The following is an 18,356-nucleotide window of genomic DNA, read 5'->3' on the forward strand; positions in this document are numbered from 1 at the left end:
AAAAAAAAAAAAAAAAAAGAAAGAAAGAAAGAAGCAAAGCAAAGAAAAAAGAGATGCTGGACTGAGGGAAAGCAGTTACATGTTGTCATATTTATGCACTTGCATACATATTAATGGGGAAGGGAATGAGGACTAGACCAGGGAGGTTGATGGGTAAATGGATGCATAGATGAAAAAATGAGTGTGTAGATGAGTGGATGGATGGATGGAGGGTGAGAAGAAGGGGAGATGGATAGATGGATGGATGGGTGAGGAGATGGGTATATGGATAGACTGGGAGGGTAAGGTGAGGTGTGGATGGATAGATGGATGGATGGATACCCGAAAATAAGATTCTGCCTTATATTTATTTTTTTCTCTAGAAGACACACTAGTGCTTATTTTCAGGGGGTATCTTCCTCTCTGCACCAAAATGCATGGCGTGGTTATGCAGATTCGCTGCATAGCCGCACCCATCACTAGGTCTTACTATCGGGGTAGGGCTTATATTTAACAAATGCATAGAAATCCTGCCAGGGCTTATTTTGGGGGTAGGTCTTATTTTGGGGGAAACACAGTAGGTGACGAAATGGGTAGATGAATAGATAGATGGACAGATAGTGAGGAGATAGGTGGATGGATGGACATGTGGATGGGTAAGAAGATGGGTGGATAGGTGAATGACTGGAAAGATGGGTGAATATGTGTGCAGAGACTTTTTTGAAATGCCAACACAATTCTCATTCACATCCTATCCACAAACAATTCCAGTGAAACAGAAGATCAGGTTATAAAATGACAAGGAGGTTAAAGTGATGGCTCCGGTCAGTGACTCAGCTGTGATCAATAATGTTCTGAATCCAATAAACAGGCCTAAGAACGTTCATAGCTGCCTCAAAGATAATGTAGAGCAGGAGAAAATGGCTCAAACCCCAGCAACTTTATAAACATTGTGTTTTCCAGAAAGATGGCCTTGTCACTTCCCACCACATGCACGCAGGCACGTAGGCCTCACCCCTCCCTCAACTCCCAGCAAAAATAAAGCAAAACAAAGCAAAACTATATATGTGCTGAAGCATCAGGGCTATAGTCAGGAAAGAGAACAGATTACTCCTGGGTATGTGGGTATGTTCTGGGCCCACAGAGATTCAGCCCAACATTCCACACCATCCCCACCTACCTCAGCCTGGAAGTCAGAAGGTGGGGCCAGGACAGAGTCGAGGATAACAGGAGATTCTGCAGAATGGCACCGGACATAGTATGATATCTGATATTTATGATGATCTACAGCAGAGCCTTGTACATATCAGCATGCTTTCTACACTAAGGCAGAAGAGTATCATGTTTTAGGATTATTTTTTAAATGTTGGGGAAAAAACCAACTTAGAGCACTAGCTTTCCCGATGGAAGCAACAGAGTAGGATGGTTGAGAATGTCACATTTACTAGCTCTGTGACCTTTGGTAAATGAGTCACCTTTCCTGACCCTTTGTGTCCTAATCTTCAAGCAGGGTCAATAATAGCGTCTCCTGTTCAGGGCTGCTGTTAGGCTCTAAATGAGGGGCAGGCAGTCCCTGAGTTATAAACATCTGACTTGCAGACAACTCACACTCCTGAACGGAGGCTGTGACAGGTAATAGTAAATGTACCTATTCCCGCTTACATGCAAATTCAACTTAAGAACAAACCTACAGAATCTATCCTGTTTGTAACCCGGGGACTGCTTGCATAACATTAATAAAGCAGTTAGATTGTGCCTAGCACATGCTAAGAGATCAAGAAACAAAAGCTGCTATTGTTACTATTTATAATGGAAAGTATTAGTTGTAGTAATAGTATTGCTACTAAGCATTATTACTATGATGATAATACTTAGTATTATTCATAGAGATCCAAAAACTTCTATCCTGACCACGTCCGGTCATTTGTTTCCAGCCAGCCGGCCATCCCTTGGATTTCCTCAGGCCTGTGATTTAAAGCAATTCAGCAGAAACTGGGTCCCACAGCGCTGCTGGGAGTAACTGCAGGGAAAGAGGCTGCAGGGTAGATTCCGGGCTGGTTGCCGAAGCCCTCACTGGGCTCCTGGGGCCATCAGGGGCCACCCCTGCCAAAAATGTCCAGGCGGCTCCAGGGCCTTCTTGCTTTCTTTCAGTCCCATATCCAGCCCTGGGTTCTCATAGATCAGTGGTTCTCAACCTTCCTAATGCTGCGACCCTTTAATACAGTTCCTCATGTTGTGGCGACCCCCAACCATAAAATTTATTTTCATTGCTACTTCATATCTGTAATTTTCCTACTGTTATGAATCTTAATGTAAATATGTGATATGCAGGATGTATTTAGGCGACGTCCGTGAAAAGGGTCATTTGACCCCCAAGGTGGTCTCGGCCCACAGGTTGAGAACTGCTGTCTTAGATGATGGTTTCTCAGGCCTTGTTGCTCCCGACGGCATGCGCGCAGGCTCTCAACCCCACCCTCAGTTGCTAAGGAGGAAGAGTTCAACACTTGGCTCTGCATTCCAGCTTCTTGAAAAAAAAAACAAAAAAAAAAAAAAGAGAAGCTGACAGCATTTGGAGTTATAGCAACAGAGGACATAAATTAGTCTGGAAAGGGAAGGGAAATAAGGGAGGTATTTATGAGCAGGAAAAGAAAGATGAGAGGTAGAGGAAGAATAACAAGGCTGGTGACAGGGTGGGCAGAGACTCAGCTAAGGACGTTGTTTGGAGCCGGCGGGTAGTGGCAGGACAGAGAGCGGAGCCCAGTCGTTAGAGCCCTACATGCAAGTGGGGGTAGCCGTTGGGGCTGCTGTGTGCAGGGACACGCTGACCTTCCAGGACAGGCTGGGGAAGCCTGATCCCTCTGAGACACACCTTTTAATAAGCCTTTGCTTTGGAAATAAAAACAGAGTTGCTTTGGGGGATGGCCAGTGCTTATAGACATAACATATTTAAACAGGGAACACCTGTGGGCCTCAAGTTTTTGATTCAATGAGAAAACAAGTCAGAGTTTGGAAAAGCAGTGGATGGGACCTGCTGGGCTGGGATTTAGGAATGAAAGAGACAAAGGGTTTGTTTGTTGCTGTTTGGTTGTGTTTGTTTGTTTCCTATTCTTTGTTTGGAACCCTAGAACTAGGAAAACCATGGGATGTCCCCCAAAGTAACCCAACATGAGAACATCTATTCAAGTAGAGAGAGAGAAGCCGGATAGGCCTGGCTGCAGCAGGACTAAGGGAGACAGGAGGCCACATACGGATAATTGAGAGTTAATGAAGGCCTCTATCTGCCTATCTCTGCCTTACCATTTTTAGAAGTATTGTTTTAGGATGGTCTCCTTTGGAGCAATGAAAAGACATATGCATAGGGGAGGGGAGTCTTGTCATTAAAACCCAACATTGTTTAGGTGGTATCATTTTTCAGACATGGAAGGTAACATCAGCACTGGAAATGGCCCATCTTTGCATTAGTAGGAGGGAGTTAAATGGACATTTGCCCTTTTAAAAATAGAACTTTTCAAATACAGTTCATAAAGTCCTAGGACTTACCATAAGGTCTTCCAGAGTTTTCCCTCCAAAGCATGATTAGTCCTGCTTTGAAAATAAAACCAAGTCACACAGGGCAAGATTTTCATGGCAAAGGAATTGATTTCTCTCAGAACTGTGTTATGTCAAGAAAAATTTTGTCAGCTGGTCACATCTTGACATGAATGAATGTTTGTTTCATTATTTTTGGCAAAGACATAAGGGTCAGAGGTAATCACTTTTTACTCCTCTCTGTTCCTGTACTGTTTTTGCACAGCAGGGAGCTCAGCCGTAAGCATTTACAGAGCCCTTTTATATGCTGTGAAGCCAGAGTTGTTCTGGCCTTAAGGGAAATTATCCCTTTTGCAGGAACTGTTTGAAAACTGGTGCTTGGTGGAAGGTTTCCAGAAAGCTTTCTTACTCAGTGGTCATTTTGGTATATTCAAATTGACATAAGCATGGGTGATGTCATTATTCTTTCAAATAAGCAAAAATGAAAATGCAGTGGATCCTATAAACGGACAAAATCCAGAGGTAAATCTTGTTTGGGCACCACTACCTCTAGGGACTGAAAAACCTTGGCTGTCTCCTGCAGTGGGCAAGACTCCTGCTGTCCCTGCTTAGCAACCCCAGAGAAGAGATGATCTGAGCGTGTGGTTATGAGAAGGCTCCCGGGGAAGAATTCTTATTGGCCCTGCTTTGGGATGTGTCAGCTTCCTGTCCAATCAGTGGAGACACAGTGCTAGAGCATGCTGGTCGGTCCCGTCCCATGCCTGACGGACCATTTTGTGTGACCAGGCAACCAGGCCCACCCAGTCCCACCCACCTCTCATCTTCCGTTATCAGAAGGAGGAGGAGGGAGAAACAAGAGATGGGCATTGTGATTGGTTTATTCCTAGGAGGGCAGGTGGGCCAAAGAGGATTAGACATACCTAGAAGTGGGGGCAAGGGCCAGGGATGCAGGTTCCTGCACAGGTGATGAGAAGGTACACTGGACAGGTAGGCAGTGTCCAGAGGGCATGCCTGCCTAGTGGCCTGGACTAACACCTGTTACAGCACTGCGATGGCCTCTCTTCACCTGTGTGTGTGTCTGTATCTCATACTAGGCCCTGAGGAAGCAGACAATAGTAAGTCACCATGAGTGCTGGCTTTGGAGTCAGACCAACCAAAAGCTGAATCCTGGCTGTGCCACCTTCTAGCTGTGCAACCTTGGGCAAGTTGCATCACTCAACCCTTGAGAGCCTCTAGCCCTCCCTTATCTGTTAAGGTAGTACTTATCTTAAAGGTTTAAATTAGGTAATGCACGGAAGTGACTTTGGGTCAATATTCAACAATTGTCAAGTGCTTCATAAATGACAGCTGCTTTTGACAGTGCTCAAGAGCAGGGACCACGTCTCGTTCAGCCCTGTGCCTTTCATGCTTAGTTGAGGCTGGTATCTACTAGGTATTCAGTAAGAGCCTATGTAGACTGAATCACAGCTAGTGAGGAGTTGACCACAGCGATACAAGAGGCCATCTCCTCCCCTGAGACACCGCACTGGAGTCTGGCCCCGATGGGTGACATGGCCTGGTGGAGCCAGAAGCTGGGCACCGTAGCCAGCCAGGGAGCTCAGCACCATCTGAAGGAACTGCTTGACACTGGGTCTTGGTGTTCCTGGACCATCCAGTGTTTCCAAAGAAGCTGATGATCAGGACTTCTGAGGAGAACAGCTTGATTTATAACTGCTGGGGAAGTATCCACATTTTCTGAATGGCCAAATAAAACATGTCTGCAGGCCAGAGAAGCTGCCACTTGGAGGCCTTGGTCTAAGTATTTCTCACTGGGGGTTGATTTTGTCCTCTGGGGAACATTTGGCAATCTCCGGAGATAATTTCAGTTATCACAACTTGAGGTTGGGGGAGGGAATGCTACTGGCATCTTGTGGACAGAGGCCGGGGTGCACCAAGCATCCTGTAATGGACAGGACTGCTCCCACCACAAAGAAAGACTCGGCCCTCAGGGAGGTTGACCACGAGTAGGAACCTCCAGGAACCAGAGGAACCAGGCAGTGCCGAGGACACCTGCCCTCACGGTGCTGGCCCTTGTGGTTGGTTACCCTCGTCTCACTGGCTGACCGCCTTCTGCCCAGAGGAACCATGGCCAACATGGCTGGACCTCCTTGGCTCCACACTGCTGCTTTCTGTGGTCCACACACTTCCAGTGCATGAAGGAAGCAGCCTGCCGCTCCTGACCTCTGGAGGCATGAAAGTAATGTGAAAAATGTGGACAAGGCGTGTTCAGACATGGCCACTTGGGTCCCCGAGGGGCTGGGAGTGGTGGTCTGCTGGAGATGGTCAGGGTTTGGCCTCCTGTTCCTGGTGGAATGTTTGGTTTGGGTTCCTCATTCGGTAGTTTCTGGAACCATAGTTGAGAGCACTTCCCTTCCCCAAACCAACCCCAGCCAGAGAAAATAACGCCTTGGAGTCCTGCACAGTTCGGGAACTATTGCTGAGCCCCTACTCTGTGGTCAGCCAGGGTGAGCAGAGAGATGCGGCGGGTTCTATCCGGCAGTTTACAGTCCTGCCGAGGAAACATGAGAAGCGGCCCTCCAGACCCTCCCCATTCGGTTTGTACCTTGGAGTCCGCATCTCCCCGAAGCCCCAGCCTCAACTGTCAGAGACTCCCCGGTCAGCTCAGACTTCCCGTGGCTCCCATTTCTGCTCCCAGGACACCTGGTCTCCTCCCACCTCTGTGATCTGGCCCAACCTCCACCTCAGGCTTGTGTCCTGCTCTCTGTTGTGGAGCTTCTTTCTTTGTGAACAGTCTTGTCACTATTCCCCGTCTGTGCCTCCTGCCTGACAGGCTGTCTGGCCACTTGTGTGCCATGAGAAGGCTCTGGAGCAGTGGTTCTCAACCTTCCTAATGCCGCGACCCTTTAATACAGTTCCTCATGTTGTGGTGACCCCCAAGCATAAAATTATTTTTGTTGCTACTTCATAACTGTAATTTTTGCTACTGTTATGAATCGTAATGTACATATCTGATGTTAGGCGACCCCTGTGAAAGGGTGGTTGACCCGCGACCCACAGGTTGAGAACCGCTGCTCTGGAGTGCTGCTCCCTCCATTCTCGCCGGGTCGCTTTATCCCACACTGTGTCTCTGCACTCCCTTCTGGCGCTTTCGGCCTCCCCCTTAGAATTATCTGTGTTCTTCTTTGTCTCTACTTCACTAAACTGGGAGATTCTTAAGAGCTGATAACTCAATGTTCTATTCCCTTCCCTGGGCAACTTCCTAGCCTTGCCCTCTGCGGCTCAGGGGCGTTGATTCGGCCTATACCTCTATTTCCCAGGGACTTTGGTTTGTGCCTCATATGGTGCCAGGTGCTGCTGGTGGTGTTATTTCTTTTGATCTTCATGGGGACTTCATGGAGACTCCATGCATCCTATGACATCATCCTGTTTTACAGATAAGGACACTAAGGCTTAAGGAACTGTTGCTTCGTTTGTTCATAGATTGATTCAGCAAGCATCTTTAATGAGCACCCACGATGCGGCAGGCTCTGTAGCATTGTAGGGATATGGGGATGGGGAAGGGAGACGTTGCTGGGGGGCACCCTGGGAAGCAGTCCCGAGACACCTAAGTTGGGCATCTAGGAGGGGCCTCAGGAGAGCAGGGGAGGTGGTAGGGGGTCAAGCTAGGATGCACGTAGCCTCATAGAAGCCTTGGCGAGCTCAGCAGAGAGCTCTAAAAATGGGACAACCCTTCAGAGTTGTCCGGGTTGGGACAGGGTGAGGCAGGCCTCTGGGGCCCACACTGATCAGTCTTTGTGTTAGGGCCATACCCAGGAGTGTCACCTTGTCCTCTGAGGCCATCCCTGCAGGGCACTCTCAGCTGAGGGCTGTCTGGCCCCGGCACTCCCAGTATCTGGGTGTCTGAGCTTCTACCACCAGAGAGAAAGTCTCTTTGTCCTCAAGGGGCTGACATTCAAGCAGGGGGGAAAAATGACAAATGAATAAATGAGTAAATAAGCAAGCTCATTTACCAGCACAGAGAAGACATGATGAGGTGCTCACTGTACAGACAGGGAAGCTGGGATGCCAGGGGGTTAAATGACTGAAAGCCCCCCCTCCAGCCCAGTCTCTCTGGCCCCCAAATTCACCTTGTCTACTGTCTAACTAGGCCTGCCTGTAATCATGGAGAACTTCAAAAGTCAAGCTAAGAAGGTGGGACTTGATCCTTGCAGGCAGTGAAGAGGCTTGCAGGCAATGAGGATGCCAGGGGGTTAAATGACTGAAAACCCCTCCTCCAGCCCAGTCTCTCTGGCCCCCAAATTCACCTTGTCTACTGTCTAACTAGGCCTGCTGTAATCATGGAGAACTTTAAAAGTCAAGCTAAGAAGGTGGGACTTGATCCTTGCAGGCAATGAGGAGGCTTTGGAGGGACACAATGAAATACATTTCTAGAAATTTCCACTGGGACAGGTGTGCAGAACCGACTATAACCTCAGAGAGACAAGAACCGGGGACTTTGTTAAGAGACAGCTTAAGTGATGTGGGTCTCCAGCGGTGTTGCAATTGCTCTAGGAACTGGTGCTGGAAAATGGGACTGCATCCCTTAGAATGCTTTGGCTAGAAGTAACAGAAAACCCTAATGAGGCCAGAGAAGTTGAAGTTCACTGGAGGCAGACTCTGGGTTTTCAGCTCCGTCAGGTGCTCAAGAGAGCATTAAAGGAGCCAGGCTTATTTTGCTCTGCCTTCCTCAGGCTGCACCTTCTTTTGCTCCTAAGACATCTCCTGGTAGTGATTGGGGCCACATGCTTTTTTCCTGCTAATCTCGCTAGAAAAGCTGAAACTTTCCCCTTGACCACACACCTATAAATCCTCCTCTTCCATCCAGTTATGTCACGCGCTCACCCCTGAACTAATAACATGTAACAGAATCTGCTATCTCTAGTTGGGATGAGGTCAGCTTCCCTTGAAGACCTCTCCTGAAGGAATGAATTCCAGGGCACATTGATAGCTTTCTTGGAAGTAGGAAGGCCAAGAATGGATGTGTGTGGGAAGAGGGGGACAAGCTTGCCTGCTACAGAGAACGACAGATTGGGCAGTTTGAAGGCAAGAAACAGCAGACTGGATTGAGGAGGAGGGATTTAAAAAGTGTCAAAGAGGCTGGGTGCAGCGTCTCACACTTATAATCCTAGCACTCTGGGAGGCCGAGGCAGGTGGGTTACTTGAGCTCAAGACTTTGAGACCAGCCTGAGCAAGAGCAAAACCCCCATCTCTACTAAAAATAGAAAAACTAGCCAGGCATTGTGGTGGGCACCTAAAGTCCCAGCTACTCAGGAGGCTGAGGCAGGAGGATCTTTTGAGCCCAGGAGTCTGAGGTTTATGTCATGTATGATGCCACTGCACTCTACCCAGGGTGGCAGAGTGAGACTCTGTCTAAAAAAAAAAGCATCAAAGACAACTCCCAGGCTTCCACCTGACAAGCCCAGGGAGATACTATCCTGTTGACCAAAACCAAGGGGATGCAGGAAAGTTCAGGAGTTCACCTTTGCATAATTCGAGGTTGAGGTGATGAGAGGACATCTAGATCATAAATTTGCAACAGCTAGTTACAGATCTTTGAACTTGGGTTCAGGGTCATACTAGAGAGAGGCCTGCAAAGATGGTGACATGGCTGTAGGTCACCAGGAAGTAGCAACTGATGACAGGAGTGTATGGGAATCCAGCCAGGGCAGGGGCAGGGGCTGGGAAGGCCTGGCTGGGGGTGGATTCTGAAGGCAGGACTTTGCCCAGCAAGCTCCTTCTAGGATAGGGTCCCTGCCTGTGTACATGGTGACAGGGGACTGGCCTTTCACTGCATCATTTGAAATAATAAGAGGCTAGAGGCATTCTAGATGTCTATCCCTGAGGACCTGGTTAAGTTAATTTTGATACATCTGGTGTATGGAAGGGATCCTGTGCAACAGGGGGGATGGGAGAGCACGTCCTGGGATGGAAAAATCTCTCAGGCATTCACTACGTGGAATAAGCAAGATGGAAGGAAAGGTGTGTATGGTGTGCACCCATCTGTGAAGACAGAGAACACATGATGTCCAAGTGTGTGCCGGTATAGCCATCGCATGACTATTTCCAGAAGGTATCAGAAGACATTTTTCATAGCAGGTGCCTCTGAGTGGGGTTCTGGGAACCTGGGAGACTGATTCTTTCCATTTTACCTTGCTGGTTGTTAGAATTTCTTTAACAACACATATTTATTACCTGTTTTAAAAATTAGATCATAAAAATGAATACATAAGAAACAGCATCTTGGGTGTCAGAGACATTGGTAAGTCCGAGGACTGAGAGAGGTCCAGGGAGCCACTGGAAGATGTCGGAGCATTTGGAGTCAGTGATGATGGGACAAATGGCAGGTGGAGGGACCACGGGGAAACTGAAGCACTCACTGCTCCTTTGGAAGGATTGTGGAGGCTGGGAGATGGCCACAGCTGGTGTGGTTTCTAGAGCACCTCTCCAGAAATTCCAGGGTGCTGCTGAAGGCCCCCGTGAGCTGTGCATAGGAAGTTCTGCACAGGGTCTGCTGGGGTTCAGGATTGAGTCCTCCTCCTTTAGTCCCCAGAATGGGAGGGAGGCCTACCACATCTCTGGAATGGCCCCCAAGTTTTTTCCTGTCTGTTCAGCAGTATAGCAGAAGCCAAGACTACCTTCGGTGGGTGATTCTTGTCCATCTGGGCCCAGGAGCTGAGAGAAAGGGCTATAGGGTAAGAAGAAGGATCCTGAGAAGACATCATTATGATACTGAGCCGTCTTCAGCTACCAGTCGGTACGAGGGCTCCCGGCCTGCCTGGGGGCAGGAGGAAGGCTGGTCTCTGCTCATCAGCAGCTGGTTCAGCTATGAGGCTGAGGGAGCTGGAAGGGAGCTGGATGCCTTGACTGGGCAGGGAGCAGACAGCAGCACACCCATGTTTCTTCAACACAGAAACTTGATGTGATGGTCTGGACAGCCAGGGAGAGTGTCTTCGTCCTTTTGGGGTCCTATATCAAAATTCCATAGACTGGGTGACTTCTTACAAACAACAAAAATGTACTCCTCCCAGTCCTAGAGGCTGGGAAGTCCAAGATTGAGGTGCTGGCAGATTTGATGTCTCAGGGGGCTAACTTCTGGCTCATAGAGAGCATCTTGTGCTGTGTCCTCAGATGGTGGAAAGGGCAAGGTAACTCTCTGAGGTCCTTTTTATAAGGGCACTAATCCCATTTTTTAGGGATCCACCCTTATGACCTAATCATTTCCCAAAGGCCTCACCTCCTAATATCATCACATGGGGAGTCCTCATGGTGCTCCCTTCCCACCATCCATTCATTCCCTTCCTACTTCTAAGAGGGCTGTGAATTTTCCTTGAAATTCATTACTGCAGGCAAGCTCTTTAAGGGAAGCTGACCCCATGCTAACTTGAGGTGACTCATTCTGGTACACGTTGTTAGTCTAGGGGTAAGTATGTGAGTTAACTGGATAGAAAAAGGGAATTATATGGTCAAATGGAAAGTTTTAACTTTTCTGCTGAGTGCTAGCATACAAAGCATATAACCCCAATTGCTACCAGCAGGCATCTTAGGAACAAAAGAAGATACAGCCCTTAGGATGGCAGAGCAAAATATATAGAATTGCAACCTGTGGGTTTTGGGGGGGGGGACTCAAACATTCAGACCATAGTAGAGAGTATTTACCTAAAACATAATCATACATGAAAGAACACAGAATCCTAAACTCTTCAGGCTGGTCGGAACCTAGAGATACTTTTCTCATTGTTTTATGAATGGTCATATAAGTTACCTCACAGAAAAAGGATTGTGGTCAGCAAAATTGTAATACATACAGCAGCCCCCTGATTCCATGTATGTAAGAATATTAAAGGCACTGAAAAGTTCTGCACTGAGCACATCTGTCTGCCTTTGTTTGTCTAGCTTTCTGCAAATGCATGAAGTCACAGAAGCCCCTGCTTCTTTCCTCATGTAGCACCTAGCAGCCACCCCCAGCCCAGGCATTAGGAAGTTTTAGTTCAGTTTCAGGTTTTTATTGTATAGGTGAGGTCGGTAAGGCTCAAAGGGCAAGTGACTTTCCAAGGCCAATCATCCAGTCAGGCCCACAGCAGAGTTGAGAACCTAGAACTCTTGCCTTGTGCTCTGGGGGCTTTCTGCTTATCCATACTGTTCCTGTTCCCTTGAGAGTGTGGACCTGCCACCAGGTCAGGATCCAGGCATGATGGGATGAGGTTAGGTGGGCCAGGGAACCAGCACAGGGAGGGCTGAACTAAAATGTGGTGTCAAAGCAAGGGGTACCGTGTCTGGTTCCTGCCCTGAAAGTCAGGACACGGATGCCTCAGTGGGTGCCAGTGAGCCTTTGGGAAGCAGGAGGGTACTGACTTACTAGTGGAGGGTGTTTCCTGGATGACCCGAGAATTACCATTTACTCTGATGAGCGATTGAGATGCCAGGTCATTGTTTCTCAAACTGTGCTCTGTGGAAGCCCCACTGTCATGAGATGGTAATGAGTATTGACCAAGGAACTCTGGTCACACAGTTCAGGACACCCAACATTAAAGGAAGATTTCTGTGGGGCTTTCCAGAATCTTTAATATGCTGATGTCACTGGGAGTCACTAAGGAAGGGAATGATTGGAGTCTCCAAATTATAAGACCAGGGAATCCCATTTGCAAGGAACCTCTCTGTGAATTCGTTTCATGGACATGAACTGAAGAATTCAGGCCCAGGTCAGTGAGGTTCATGGGGATTCCTGTACCCCTTCCCATCCCTACCACAAACAGTCCTGACCTTTCTGTGTTGGAAAGAAATTGGTAAATGCGACCAGCATAGTGCGTCTCCTCTGACATTTGTTCTTCCATGTTCCAGAGCAAGGAGATTGGCCTGCAGATGCACGAGGAACTCCTGAAGGTGACCAATGAGCTCTACACAGTAAGTTCTGCCCAGGATTGACGGGGTTGAGGATTGGGTCCCTTGTCATCAGTGCTGGAGGAGGAGGGAGGGGAAACTGAGGTCCAAGATGCCCCTGCGCCTTCTTGCTGTGTCTTATGCTGTGAGTAACAGCAGCTCACCCTGTTTTGATGTAATGACTCACAGCCTCAGCTTCTGACCCTTTACAGCTGGGGTGGGGCCTGGGCATGTCTAGTTTGTGAAAGTTCATGAGAGAGTCAAATGACCTGCCCCTTAGGGACAGGTAACCCATGAACGCAAATGACACGAAGTGGTGTGGAGACTGAGAGAGCATGTGTGTGCGCGGCTCCCGAGGGCAGGGATGGGGGTTCTGGAGTCAATTGGCACAGGCTTGGGGGAGGCCGCTCTTCCTGACTGTGGGAACTCAGGCAGGCACACAGCTTGCCTGGGTCTCAACATCATCATCTGCAAAACAGAACACTGTTCTTGGGATCTCTACCAGGTAATTTTAGAACTCACAGCTTGGCCCGGAGTAGACCTTGTTGTCTGCTTGGAGTTAAGATCTAACCACACTTGAGATGGGTGTTAGAATCCAAGAAGGCCAGCGAGTGAGCAGTACAAATGCACACCACGCCGTGCTGTGGTCTGTTGGAGGAGCTTTGGGCTTCCTTGGAGAGCCCCAGGGAGAGCCCGGTGGAGAGCCTGGGGAGTGGGGTGGGTAGACCCAGCAGCTAGAACCAGGCCCCTTATCTCACAACAGTCACTACAGAGTAGAGCTGGTATGTTTCAGATATGTAGGGTTCCTTACAAAGCTTCTTATTAAAAGTGCATGTGAGGTGGGGGAGGGAACTCTGCTGCTAAAATCGGATCTGAGAAGGCCTGGTCTGAGGGGAAGGAACGCCAGACTTGCAAGGAAGCCCTTGCCTTTGGTACTCTCATCTTTCCATGTTATGTCCTGTGTGGCCAGCAGTCAGGAGACTTCTTAGTGGCTGGAGGGCCTGGACCTTGGGTCAGAAGGCCCCCCACAGGGGCCTCACCCAGCTGTGGGCCTTTGGACAAGTAAAACTGGGCTGGGGGTGCCTAGATGAAGGTTGAAACTTGCAATTCTGTGATTCCAAATTAAGGAGCAAAACCGCGCCTGTGGATACTTTTTAGTTCGGTCATTCTTTTTTTTTTTTTTTGAGACAGAGCCTCAAGCTGTCCCCCTGGGTAGAGTGCTGTGGCATTACAGCTCACAGCAACCTTCAACTCCTGGGCTCAAGCGAGTCTTCTGCCTCCGCCTCCCAAGTAGCTGGGACCACAGGCACCCGCCACAACGCCCGGCTATTTTTTGGTTGCAGCCGTCATTGTTGTTTTTTTGGCGGGTCCGGGCTGGGGATTTGAACCCGCCACCTTAGGTGTACGTGGCTGGCGCCTTAGCCGGTTGAGCTATAGGCGCCGAGCCAGTTCGGTCATTCTTAAGGGAAGAATTGGTGCTTGAGGATACATGTGGCTTTGTTTCAGCTGCCCACTGGAGGCCTGAACAGCCTCCTGGCCTAAAGCACAGGCTTTGAAGCCAGAGGTCTGGGTTCAAGTCCACGTAGGACTAACTAACCATACCCATCGCCCACTCCTGTGAGAATTGAAGGAGCTCCCATGTGTAAAGTGTTCTTAGAACAAAGAAGACACAGGGCATGGTGTATCAGAAGATTTATTATTCCTTTTGTGTCATGAGCATTCTTACTAGCACCTCCTGGAGTGTGGAGTAGGCTGCGGTATATGCTCTCGTGGGGGGAGGGAGGGTGCTAAACGTGCAAGGCTCATAACCTCATAACCGGCTGGGACTGTCCTACTCAGAGTTCTGCAGAGGACGGGGCTAGACTGGCTGTTCCCCAGTCTGGGTTCCTCAGGCCCCCTCTTTAAAGATATCATTTTCCTCCACAACATCCAAACACCTGAGCTCCACAGCCCAGGACCCCCCCGCCACCCCTACCTAGGTCTCTAACGTTTCTCTGACCTCCCGCTGGGCTCCCATTCTTGGGGCCCCCTGCTCACACCAAACACCGTCCCTCAGCTTCTTTCCCCCTGCAGTTCCCCGTGCCCCTCGCTGCCCTCCTGCCTCTGCTTGTTTGCTCATTTCTGAGACTCACACCAAACCCTACTGCCTTCAGAAGCCGTGACCTCTGGGCTTTGGGTTCCCTTGGCACTTGTACAAAAATCTCTTGTATGTCCACGTCCTGTCTCCCCGTTGGAGTGTATGCTCCCTCCGGGTCAGGTCTTAGCTGAGAAACTCTGCATCAAAGGCCCCAAACCTCAATTCCAACCCAACTATGTGGCCTCTGGCAAGTTCCTTCACCTCTCAGTTGCACCTGTGAAAAATGGGGCTGAGAATCTTTCCACCATTTGTGGACCAGATAGGGCCAGGTAGTTGTCAGAGATTAGAGGATGGTGGTATCTGTGTCCCCCACATGGGTGTGCAAGCACCACAGTGGCCTGAATCCAGCAGGTGCTCCACGCACATCTGCCTGTGCTGGCTGCAGGTCAAGGCAGCTGGGCAGAGACACCACTGGTGTCAGACATGTAGGCCAGGCCGCAGGAGGAGGCCTGCCTTGCAGGGCCCAAGCAGCCAGGGTGGGGCTGGGAGCTGTGGAGAGGGAGGGGCCCTGCACCTCCGCCCCCAACTCTTTCCTTTTCTCTCCTCCTGCTGCATATGGAGGTGTGGGAGCCTCAGGGTGTCAAAAACACCTCCCCCACAAGATCATTTGTTGACTGCACACTGAGTCTTCAGTAGTTACCCAGAAATTCAGTTAAATTCAAGCTTTTGAGGCCAGCTGCTGTGGCCCCCACACTGCACTAGGGCACAGAGGGGAATTGTGAACACTGCAGAGTTCCTTTCTGGTGGAGCCTTATGCTTCTGGGGCTCCCTGGGTGCCTGCAGGAGCGAAGGAGGGAAAGTGGGCAGGGTGAATACAGGAAAGGAACTGGTTTGCTAGCAAGGAGTTTTGAATCTGGGCAGAGAGGTGAGAGTAGTGTGTTAACTGAGGACACAGGCCAAGACAGGCCTCCATGTGCTGGACATGGGGGTGGGGTGGGGCCTGCCGGGGAGCCACCTTGCCCATGAGCTCTGCGGGACTGGCCCTGCTTCCTCACGCTGCACCCAGGAAGTGATCTGTGCATACCTGTCCAGGGGAGTGAGCGTGGGTGAGAGGCTGGGTGGTTGCGAGGAGGAAGGAGGGAGGGAGGACAGGAAATGAGGTGGATGCAGAAAAGTGACACTCCACACCCATCAACCCAGGAGTCGATTAATAAACTGTGATGTATGTGAACCATGGAATACTGTTCAGTCTTTAAAAAAGATGGAGACTTTTTATCTTTTGTGTTTACCTGGATGGATTTGGAGAACAGTCTCTTAAGTATCACAAGAATGGAAAAGTGAGCATTCCACACACTCAGTGCTATTCTGAAACTAGTGGATTAACTACCTTAGGCCCACACAGGAGAAAAACACAATTAAATTCAGGAAGGGGGAGGAGGAGGGAGCTCGGTTAATGTCTTACCTATTGAGTACAATGTAGGAATGGATGGCACGCTTCCTGGGTGAAGGACTCAACTACAACTCAGACTTTGGACTTTACCTTAAAAATGCCAATAATGTAACCTAATTATATGTACCCTCATATTAACCTGGAATAAAAAAAGGAGAAAAAAATGACAGTCCAGGTGGGCTTCTGTGTCTCAGGGTGATCTTTGATCTCAGTGCCTTTAGGTGGGTAAAACTTAAAGAAGGAGAGGGGACAGAGGAAGAGAAGGAATTCTCAGCGGGGAGGCGATATGACATCCCAGCAGTGCAAACTAATCACAGATAGGTCTGGGTCTGAATTCCTGCTGTACCACCCGCCAGCTCGGCCCAGTCCCATCACCCCGTTGGACCCTCTTCTCTCTACTGGCAAAATAAGCAGAATCTTAACAACTGTGGCTGTTTAATGAGTCCTTATAATGTGTCATGCACTCTGTTAGGTACTTTATATATACTATTTAATCAATGCTCACACATTTTACAGATGAAGACATTGAGGCACGGAGAAGTAAATGACTTGCTTAAGACCTCTGTATCAGTTATCCATTGTTGCATAACAAACTACCTGGTGGCTTAATGTGACAACCATTTTATTTGCTCATGATTTGATGGGCCAGCAATTTGGGCCGGGTTCAAACGGGGCCCTTCCCATGGTTGTAATTTTCTGGCCAAAATTTAAAAAAAAAAACAAGAGCCCCACATGGGCAAAGCCCTATGTGCAAGCTCTTTTCAAACTTCTGCTTTTCTTCCATTTGCTAATATCCCTTTGGCCAAAGCAAGTCACACAACCAAGCCCAGAGTCATAGGATGGCAAAGGAAACTCCCCTCTTGGTGGCGGTGCTGGAGAGTCACAATCGGAAGAGCTGTGCCAGCGGCAATGCCGGCAGTGACTGCACCCTCTTTGCAAACAGTTCACTCTGGCCACCCAGCTGCTGAGGGCCTCAGTCCCACACTTCATTGTATGGTATTCCATTTGAGCACTTTGTAGTTTCCATGTCTGGTTATACAAGTCTGCACAGCCTTCCTCCCCCCAGCCAGGGTCGTGACCATGGTACCTAAAGAACAAATGATGCAGACCGAAGATTTTCCAGTAAGCCTCAGGTTTTGCCTTTTCAATGTTCTATAAGGGAGGGAGGGGGTGGCCTGTTCAGGGGGTACTGCAGGGTATGACCATGATGGAGACTAAGTAGTAAAGGCTGTCCATCATCACCCGGTTCAGGGAGAAGGCTTGTCTCCATGTGGTGCCAAGAAGGATGCAGAGGAAACTGCAGGCCAGGCATTTTGTTCATTCATTTGTTCATTCATTCATTTATTTCTTCACTCAACAAGCCTTCCCTCTACCCAGTCCTCATCACCTTGAGGTGCTCTTCTCTTTAAAGCACACACAGACACACACACGCACACATGTGTGCCTCACTTTACCTCTTTTCCCCTGAACTCTCCTGCATCAGTCTGACGCAGTAGAGCCTTAGATCATATATTGGCCTGGGTGGAAAAAAGGGCAGAGGTTGAGACTGTGGACCAGTTGGTCCAAACTTCCAGAAGAGGCAAAACCAAACCAAACAACTAACAACCAACCAAGAAACTCCACTCTTTTCATCCTTCAGCTAAAAATGTGTTCAGATTTTCATTTTACCTCTAGATCATGAAACGTATCTGTTGTGTCAGCAACTAATGAATATCCAGTGTCACCTCCCCACCCCAACCCCCACCTCCACCCCTGTGCTGCACTACACTCTCCTTGGCATGGCTGCAAGCCTGCTTTCTAGGCTCAGGGCTGCAGGAAGGGCCCTGAGACTTTGTTTAGGGCTATGAGGAAGGTCCATACCCAGTACTTGCTGGTGACAGGTAGATCCTAAATGCAGTAATGAGTAGACCCTACCTTTTACTGGTTCAAGCCTTAATTTGATTGTACACTGGGCTCAGGGCTATGAAATTCACTCTGGGCCAACAGGTGAGTCTTTGCAGAGGTATCTCCCTCCTAAAGACCATCCTCAGGGATTGGGGGTATGAGAGAACCTGAGATGGGGAGCCCAGGAACCTGGGTTCTGGTCCCAGGTCCACCAGGTCCATGTGTATCTTCCTAGAATGCCATTCAGGTACAACCCATGAATGGCATTGGACCCATTGTGGTTTACTTAATATTTTTCTTTAAATTGGCTCTGTCCCCTTTTTATAATAACTCTCCCAGTCTTAGTTAATTAGTGGAGAAGCAGCCTTGTGTACTGGAAGGCCCAGGATTTAGAGTCACAGGCTTCAAGGCCCTGCCACACAAATCCTCCCGAGCCCAGTCCCTCCCTGGCATGTGGGGCTGTTACCAGCTCTTTGGTCTGCATTATTCTGAGGAGGGTGATTGGTACAGAGCATAACCCAA

General features: G+C 49.0%; 1 protein-coding gene across 2 annotated transcripts in view; it reads left to right on the plus strand.

The window, feature by feature from the left end:
• SRGAP3 (SLIT-ROBO Rho GTPase activating protein 3) overlaps positions 1-18,356 on the plus strand; it is a 253,632-nt gene that overhangs the window by 149,468 nt on the left and 85,808 nt on the right. For both annotated transcript variants that reach the window (XM_003785468.2, XM_003785467.2), the window contains exon 4: positions 12,385-12,447. In XM_003785468.2, coding sequence (XP_003785516.1) covers positions 12,385-12,447 — 63 coding nt within the window. The remainder of the gene's footprint in view (positions 1-12,384; positions 12,448-18,356) is intronic.

Source organism: Otolemur garnettii, unplaced genomic scaffold (assembly GCF_000181295.1).
Source record: "Otolemur garnettii isolate 467f Iridium unplaced genomic scaffold, OtoGar3 scaffold00015, whole genome shotgun sequence".
Classification (NCBI taxonomy): domain Eukaryota; kingdom Metazoa; phylum Chordata; class Mammalia; order Primates; family Galagidae; genus Otolemur; species Otolemur garnettii.